The 9,038-nt window shown below is 58.6% G+C and overlaps 1 protein-coding gene across 1 annotated transcript; it reads left to right on the top strand.

Moving 5' to 3' along the window:
* The first annotated feature begins 1,000 nt into the window (after window positions 1-1,000).
* Window positions 1,001-7,175, top strand: LOC140691651 (adhesion G protein-coupled receptor B1-like). Its single transcript, XM_072955517.1, has 7 exons — window positions 1,001-1,094; window positions 2,172-2,342; window positions 3,253-3,337; window positions 4,180-4,451; window positions 4,791-4,946; window positions 5,633-5,734; window positions 7,127-7,175. The coding sequence occupies exons 1-7, from the start codon at window positions 1,001-1,003 to the stop codon at window positions 7,165-7,167; spliced, it is 921 nt and encodes a 306-aa protein (XP_072811618.1). The 3' UTR covers window positions 7,168-7,175.
* The last annotated feature ends 1,863 nt before the right edge of the window (window positions 7,176-9,038 follow it).

Raw genomic sequence — 9,038 nt, 5'->3', positions numbered from 1 at the left:
TATCACAGCTCTGTGAGCCCCACCCAGTCCGTGAGATCAGGGACTTTTTTTTAACCGCTGCATTCCCTGCACCTGGAACCCTGCTGGACACACAGATGTGCTCCATAAACATTTGTTGGATGAAGAATGGGCACAGCACAGGGTGCACAGACTCAATGTTGCATCCAAAGTCATGGATGCCAGTGCGCCAATGGGTTGGCCAAATACTGGAAGTGACAAAGAACAGACTCACCTCTTTTGATTCACAAATGTCCCTGACCTTTAAGCCACTGGGGGAACGAGGTTGCTCTGAAATTAAATCCAGTCCCGCCTAATCCCAGACTCCTGGATTGGCTGTTCTCCTCTGACTCTTCTTGCACGGTCAGTCGTCTCCAATTGATTCTAACCAAATTCTGAGAAAATATAAACTTCTCCCCTAGTTCTTCTTGATCATGCTCTACACAGAATTGTGAAGATTTTTTTAACTGAAGTATAGTTGACTTGCAATGTTGTATTAGAGCACGACATAGCATTCAGTCACACACATATATATTCCTTCTCATGTTCTTTTTCATTATGGTTTATTACAAGATACTGAATGTATTTCCCTGTGCTCTGCAGTACGACCTTGTTTATCTCTTATATATAGTGATGTGTATCTGTGAAGAGGCATTTTTTACTTAATATATTCGGTACATTTCCCTGGTTTTTAATATATTTAACTCTACCTCATTCGTTTAAACATTGCCTGTCCCTGTATGAGCTGGGAGGGGCTGTTGGGGGCCATCTTGCCTCCCACGTGTTGCAGTGGGTCCCAGGATCAACATCTGCAGCAGTGCGGGAAGGGACGGAGCTCTTGGGCTGGAAGAGCCCTCCAGAATTGTCCCAAGTTTGGGCAGCAAGGCCGAGCCTCAGTCTGCTACATCTTTAGCTGGAGGTGGAGCTGCTCCGGAAGGGAGTAGGACCCTGGGCGGAGCCGCCATCCTCAGATGAGGCGATCTTTCTGACTGGCCTCTGAGAGATGCAGCCTGGTACTTATTCTAGCTTCAGCCAAGGGACGTGCCCCGGGATCCTGGAGGGGGATCTGGCAGGTGCCACTCAGATCTGCCTCTCAGGTATGCAGTGGGAACAACTCCAGTGCTCTGGGGGCCTCACTTCCTGGGATAAACTTCAAAGGGTTTATCCATCCAAGGACGCATCGTCCCCTCCTGCTCTGTCCTTTGTAGGTTCCCCTCATTTGGCACATGTGTTGGTCTCAGTGACTTGCCTGGAATTATGGCCATGACCTTCATCCCGGAGAGGTCATCATCCCCTTCTTGCTCAACGACCTGGGGGCACATGTTCAGCAGGGTGTGGGCACATGATCAGGGTCCAGACAGCACATGATCAGTGGGGGGTGGGAACATGAGCAGGGCCCAGGCGGCACTGGATAAGGCACTTGGTGGGTATTTTATCAGCAGGGTGTGGCCCCGTGACCAAAGGTCGGGTGGCGTTAGATTAGGAGCCTGGGGCATGTGATCAGAAGATGGTGGGCACGTGATCAGAGGCAGGGCAACAGGTGATATGGGGGTCTGTGGCTGAACAAGTGATCAGTGGCCAAGCAACACATGATCAGGGGGTGCACGGTCCGACCTGGGGCCTAGGGGCACGTGATCCGCAGGGCTGTGCACGTGATCGGGGCCATGCTGGGTAAATGCAGTGTCCTGCTGGGTTTTTTCGGTATAGGCAAGATAGGCTTGTTTTCCCAGCCCGAAATCTCTGTGTTCACAACGAGGCAAATGAGGGAAATATGTTACAGACTTTCACATCCCAGACGGAACATGGGCAGAAGTCTTGGTTCAGCTAGCCTAAAATTGAAGAGAGTCACTAACAACACGTTTTCGACATTTTCAAGCTGGTTTCCCAGAGCTGCTTTCAAACAAAAGGCAGTTTGCACTGTTAAACCGACATTGGGCAAATGCCTCCCTGTTTATATAGAGGCAGGCTTGTCTCCCAAACACAGAAACTCTTTTTTCCCAGCAAGGTAGGTGAAGACCCATACTTGGCTTATAACTGGCCCTCCGGGATGCTGTGCTGGTTGGGACACGGGGCTGCTGTGTCCCAGATCCCTGCTTAGGAGATACCTAGATGTCACCCCATCAAAGACACAGCAGGCCTTTATCTCCGCCCCGTCTCTGAGCCCTGATGTCTAGTTTCCACCAGGAAGCTGGAAGCTGTGATCCCCGTGGGGCAAGTGCAGGTAGGACTATGGGAGAGGCCTGCAGATGTGGGCACGCACCGCCTGCCTGCGCTGGGCATCGAGGGCGGTGGCTTTGAGGGGGTCCCGGTGGAGGCCTGCCTGTGCAACCGCAAGACCCGTGGCAGTGAGCGCTTCGAGAGGAGTGTTCTTGGAAAGGAGTTGCCCTGGGCTGGCCTGGCCAGAGGAGGGGCTCTGGGCAGGGCCAGGCACGCTGGGGTCTGAGGTATAAGGTGTGAGACCTGATGCGAGGGTGGGGTCAGAGGGTTGGAGCCTGGCCAGGGGCAGGGCCAAGTCCTCGTCTGGAAGGGGTGGAGACCAGTAGAAATAAGGGCCCAGGAACCCGGTGTGACCCGGTGTTAGATGGGACTGGGGCTTTCTTTGCACCTGTGGATTGGGAATTTTGGGGTGCACACAGACAGCTGACCTTGTGGCCTCTGCCACAATCCCCAGCCTGGCCCAGACCCGTCGGCCCTAACGCGAGCCTGCCTACAGGATGTATTTCTCAAATAAGCCTTTCTATTAACCTCTATTTTAGCTACTTCTGTAAAGTTAAATCAATTTATAATGAGACTGTCGTTCTTTGGGTTATTTTTCCCCTGATGAGATTTTCCTGGGGAGAGCCGCTCATCTCAGGAGCCTGTGGGGGGCCCTGGAGTGACTGGCGGGGCCACGGAAGGCAGGAGCGCTGGTGGGATGCTGAGCAGGGGAGGGCAGCAGCCACTCAGGCGTGCTGTCCTGCAGCTGATGCCTGAGGGCCCTGGAGGAAGAGAGGGAGGTCCCCAAGGTAGGGGGGGCTGGACCCACGGGATCCCCAGGGGTTGGTGCCAGGCTGGGGCACCTAGTCCCAGGTTTCCCAACTGCCCAGTAGGGCCAAGCGGCCCTTGTGCTGGCCCCTGCCCCACTGTAGCTGGGGACTGTGGGACCAAGGGCTGAGAGCGCCCTTCCCGAGCGGCAGGGTGGCGGCTGCAGGCCAGCACCTGGGAGCTGACCTGAACCCACCCTGCAGCCGCCTGCACACCACCTCCTTGAGCCAGTCCTGCTGCCCACCGATGCCTGGCGGCTTGAGGAGCTGGGGGACGAGGGGCAGCAACTTGAGCTCCCCGCCCCTGGCACAGAAAGGTGAGTGGCGCGGCTGGGCGGGGCTGACAGGCAAACGCTCTTCAAGTCTGGGAAGTGGGGAAATTCGGCTCCAGGGCATTAGGTTTTTGGTCAAATATTAGACGTTATTAATCGTTGCCGATTCTAAGTAATGAGTGTGGTAATTTACCGTAATTAGACTAACCTCAAGTGCCAGTCGCTTGCCACACTGGATTTAGGGGAACAGGCGTGAGACAAAGCGTCTGACCCCAGGGACCCAGAAATGGCATGAGACCGCCAACAGGGCCGGGGAAATGACAAGTCTTTGGGATCAGCTCTGAATCTAATGCTCTTCAAACTCAAAAAAAAAAAAAAAAAAGCCCCAAGGGCCTCCCTGCGGCCACCTGCTGCCCAGCGTGGCAGGCCTCCTCCTGAGGAATTCCAGAGGGTCTGAGCGGAGCCCCCGGTCCGGGGAAGGCAGCAGGCCTGTGACGCTGTAGGTCTGGGCGCACAGGTGACCCTGTGGCCGAGGAGTGCTCGCCACGGAGCCTGTGCTCCTCCTAAAGGGCGCAGCGCAGCGGGCCCCGAGGGAGCGCGCGTGCGCAACTCCTCCGGGACTCCCGGTGTGCGGGGCGGCAGGAGCCGGGGGCGGGGCGGCAGGGCCCTAGGGCGGGGCGGCAGGAGCCGGGGGCGGGGCGGCAGGGCCCGGGGGCGGGGCGGCAGGAGCCGGGGGCGGGGGGAGCGTCAGGAGCCGGGGGCGGGGCGACAGGGCCCTGGGGCGGGGCGACAGGGCCCGAGGGCGGGGCGGCAGGAGCCGGGGGCGGGGCGGCGGGGGGGCGGCGCGGGGGCGACAGGGGCGACAGGGCCCGGGGGCGGGGCGGCAGGAGCCGGGGGCGGGGCAGCGGGGGAGCGGCAGGGGCGGGGGGCCGAGGCGGCAGGGGTGGGAGATGGCTGCCCTGCCGGGCAAGGGTCCCGGGGAGCTCTGTTCCCTCCATAGTGCACGACGCCTGGCACGAGCGGTCGCTTCAGAGCCTGAGCAACTGCGACCGGTGCTTCCAGGGCGGCACCCGCACCTGTCGGCCGCCGCAGTTTAGAGGCAGCTACCGTCAGAGCCCCGAGAAGCAAATCAGTTTTGGCAACATCGCCCTGTGCCCTAGTAGGTGAGAAGGAGGGCGCTGGGTGGGGCTACGGGGGACTGGGGAGGGAAAGGAAGGGCCCGGCGGGTCGCTGGCCAGCCCCAGGAGCCCAGCTTTGCCCACCCAGACCCACCTGCTGGGGGCTCAGAGCTGGGAGCCTAGGCAGTGATCAGGCTGGAGCTGAGAGACCCTGGGGCGTGGTACTCAAGGAACCCCGGGTGTTGGGGTGGGGGCCCCCTTGGGTGCCACACCGATGCCTCAGATTTCACGGTGGTGTGGGGAGTCCCCAGGGGTGTTGACACTTGTGCCCCAGGCTGGGTGGTGTTCATAACGGCTTCCTGTGCCTTTCCTCCCCCGAGCCGGGCAGAGGATGAAAATGGAACGAGTGGTCAAGTTGGAGCCAGTGCTCGGCCAGCTGCTCCCAGGGCCGGGAGCATCGCCCGCGGGAGTGCAGTGGGCTTTCCTACAGGAGAGCTGGGTGGAAACTCAAGACTGCTTCCTGCAGCAGTCCCCAGGTCAGGGGTGTGCCGAGGGACCTGTGGGTGGGGGACCTGATGGGCATGGGCCTCGAGGGTGGGTTGAGACCCCATAGGGGCTCATCATGGGACCCTGCAGTTTTCCTCGGGATGCAGGGGGCAGTGGGGTGATGGTGGGGAACCAGTGCATGTGAGGCATTTGTTTTATCCTGTATCAGGCTGAGCTTGGCTTCCACTCTCGGGGTCTAAGTTTCTTTTTTTCTAGAGGCTTGAGCCCCTACATCTCTGTGTCTGCATCACCATGGCTCCTGTACCTGCACCCTCCTCATCCCATCCTTGGGTCTCTGTGCACGGTGGCATTGCACAGTGTCAGACCTGGGCATCGTGACGTGGCTGCCGTGTTACATGTGAGGGTGGCACACAGCGGTGGGAGAGTGCGTGCTTGGGGCCCTTCTTTAGGGGTGCAGCCTTCCAAGGCCCCCAAGATGAGCAGCAGCAATGCAGCACCCAGCCATGTCCCAGTGAGTGTCCCCCCACCCCATAGCTGGACTCTGGGGAGGGGCATCCTGAGAGCCTGGGTGCACTTGGGGCTCAGCTCTTCTGGGGAATGACACTCCCTTGTGACAGTGGATTCCCTGAAGGGGTCTTGCCTTCCTGGCCCTGCTGCCAGCTCTCTGCCCCACTTCATGTATCCCACTCCCACTTGTATCTCTGACCCTTGGCAGAGCCCCATGGGAGCTGTGATGAGGACAACTTTGGTGCTGTGCTCTGGAAGGACACCCCGGCTGGAGAGGTGGCTGCAGTCCGGTGTCCTCACAATGGCACAGGTGAGGACCAAGGGGTGGGTGTCATGGGGGCTCCTGTCCTTGAGATGCCCCCCCAAGGAGCTGTCAGTGCAGGGCACACGGCCCAGACTATGCCCGTGCAGCCTGTGCCCAGAAGCTGGGGTACAGAGTGTGGGAGCCCAGGGTCGCGTGTCCTGAGAGTCCACCAGGAGGCAGCATCTGCTTGAAGCCCTTTAGTGCGACGTCCCACAAAGTGACACATTGACACGTGGGAAACTGAGGCACAGAGACGTTAACACAGTGGCCTGGGGCTTGCAGGGCCGGGAAGTGGGAAGTCAGTTTTGAAACGGGTCGTTTTAATCCCTGTGCAGCCCTATGGGGTGATGGGGGCTTGGCAACGTCAGAGCGGGCTCCCGGGAGTGGCTTGGCACATCAGTGGCTGGTTTCCTTTGCCCGTCTTATTTGAGGAGTGCGTGATGTTTTAAACTTTTCTTTGCTGCGCAATACTCAGGAAGTGACCCTATCGAGCCTCTGTTTGGTTTTTGGTTTTTGTTTATTTTTTCTTTAAAACAAGTGTGTTGAGTATTCCATGCGCCCCCACACAGGGCTTGTTCCGTAGTGGGGGCTGTGTATACCTGCTGTGGGTTCAGCCCCCCGCCCCATTTTGTTTGTAAAACAATACATGTTCTGTGTAGTGTGTTGCAAATCTAGGGAAGTAAATTGAAGAAAACCCAGGTGTGACTTCCCTGGCTTTTTGTCTGCGTGTACAACCATACTTCCCCTGATTTTGAGTCTGCACCATGCGATGGAGTAGGTGTCCTGTCCTGTTGGCTTCTGTTGGATGACAAGGCTGTGGCAGGCCCCTAGGGCATCGCTGCCATGTGTGTGCGCAACTGTGCATGTTTCCCTGGGAGCAAGTTCTGGATCACAGGCTGTGCTGGTGTTTAAGGCTGTTGACACCTGATGTCAGTTGGCCCCAAGGCTGCCCCGTGTCTGCATCTGGGTCTGGAGGGTTCCATCCAGAGGGGCTTGTGGCTAGGAGCCATGGGTGGGACTCCTGTGCTGGAGGTGGGCACCCACCTGAGAATCAGGAGACAGCTGGCCTGCCATCACCCCAGGCCTCATCCTGCAATGCCGTGAGCTGGGTGAGGAGGGTATGACCCACTGGGAGCCCCATCTACACCTGTCGTGTCCCTGAGGACTGCTAGACATCCAGATGATGGTGAGGTCAGGCCCGGGTCTCCTTCCTCACCCCACGCATCTCTCCAGGGTCCCCCTCTGCCCTATGTGCTCAGACATGACCCTGTGTCCTAGTTGGCACACTCTGTGGACATGAGTCAGCCATAGCCATGACCGGGGGCTGCAGAGGACCTTCTGGGGGTGGAGGGTCCTTGGTACCTGCAAGTCATGGCACCCACCCCTTCCATCTTCCAGACCTCAGAGCACCTGGCAAAGGCTCCGCACAGACTACCTGAGGATCGGATCTCTGATGTCATCCAGACACTGGTGGAGCTCTCCCAGGATGGGACCAGCTACAGTGGGGACTTACTCTCCACCATCGACATCCTGAGGAACATGACTGAGATCTTCCAGAGGGTGTATGACAGCTCAGACCCGGGGAAGTGCAGGTGGGCACCCAGGGGGGCGGTCCTCAACTCCAGCCTTAGACTGCGCTCTCACCATGGTTACAAACTGAGCCCTGATCCTGGTCACATACTGAGCCAAGACCCTGGTCACATACTGAGCCCTGATCCTGGACACATACTGAGCCCTGATCCTGGTCACATACTGAACCAAGACCCTGGTCACATACTGAGCCCTGATCCTGGACACATACTGAGCCCTGACTCTGGCACATACTGAGCCAAGACCCTGGTCACATACTGAGCCCTGATCCTGGTCACAAACTGAGCCCTGATCCTGGTCACATACTGAGCCAAGACCCTGGTCACATACTGAGCCAAATCTGGTGCCTTATTCTCAGCTACAGGACTTTCTTCCTCTTCTTTCCAGAACTTTGTCCAGGTCATCAGCCACCTGCTGGCAGAGGAGAACCATGACAAGTGGGAGGAGGCCTGGCTGGCACGGACACCAGTCTGGGGCCCTTGGAGTCAGAGGAGCGGGATGAGGACAGAAGTCTCATATGCTTCCCTGAGCCCCAGGCTGGACCAGGGTGGGATCTTGGCCTCTGCCATCATGGCCTCTGCCAGTCTTGTGACTTTGAAGAAATTGCTTGTCCTTCTGAGACCTAGCATCCCCATCTGTTAGGGGACAGTGGCTCACCACGTGGGGCCCAGGGTGGGGTGTGAGAAAACACGTTGGCTGTGTGGCATGCATCACGGGGACCGGGACGTGGCGGTTCTTTGTCATCTGGAAAGAGCCGCCCACCTCCCTTCCTCCAAGACTGACCTGGAAGCTGCCACTCCTCGGGTGCCCAGGGCAGCACCTGAAATGAGGGCTCCACTCTCCTGCCCTCTGGGCTCTGTGTCCTCATCCACAAAGTGGCAGTGGAGTCTCAGAGGTCCCGACTCAGCTTCCTGAGTCAGGTCCAGAGCCCTGTGGTGCTAGGGAGGGAGAGTCAGGAGCGTGACAAAGAGGGACCGGATGAGGGGAGGAGGTGGGCGGAGGCAGAGGAATGAGAGCGTGTGTCCCCTCTGGCATCTCCGATGACACTCATCTCCGGTGGCTGGCATTCTCGGCAGGGCTCCCCACTGTCTTGGGGGCTCCCTGAACCCTGCCTCTCCCCAGATGGGCCCCAATGCCAAGGAGGTGTTCTGGCTGACGGAGGACTTCGTGGATGTCATCGGCTTCCGCAAGAAGGAACTGTGGGATGTGAACCAGGTGACAGAAAACCTGGGTAAACCCTCCTGTCACTTTACCAACTCCCACTCCCATGCTCTGCAGCCCTGGGCAGGGCCCTTGGGCCTCAGTTTCCTCATCTTTATACAGGTAGTGGCCAGACCCCCTCTGCGGGCCCCCCGGACCTGGTTCTAAGATGATCTTTGTGTTTTCAGGGGCACAGACCTGTGTCTCCTGACAATGGGTCCATGTGACCCTGGGAGGGGGTCGGCAAGGGGGCTCTTAGATGCAGACAGGGCCCTGGAGACCTCAAATTGCGGGGCACACCAGGACCCGCAGGCCGCAGCCAGCCCCTTGTTTGCACCTCCTTAGGGCCGGGCCCCGCTTCCACATGTTGCCCCCAGTGCCCTCCCTGGGCTTGGATGGCCTTGTAGATTTCAAGGCAGGACTGTGTCGCCCTCCAGGCCCAGGGCACCTTGTCAAAGAGGCCTGGTCTCCACCCAGCTCTGTGGCATTGACCGTGCCCCTCAAGCGGGAAGGCGGCAGT

The sequence above is a fragment of the Vicugna pacos genome, chromosome 36, assembly GCF_048564905.1.
Source record: "Vicugna pacos chromosome 36, VicPac4, whole genome shotgun sequence".
Taxonomy (NCBI): domain Eukaryota; kingdom Metazoa; phylum Chordata; class Mammalia; order Artiodactyla; family Camelidae; genus Vicugna; species Vicugna pacos.
The sequence above is the reverse complement of the archived record's forward strand: the minus strand, read 5'-3'. Positions and strand labels throughout refer to the sequence as shown.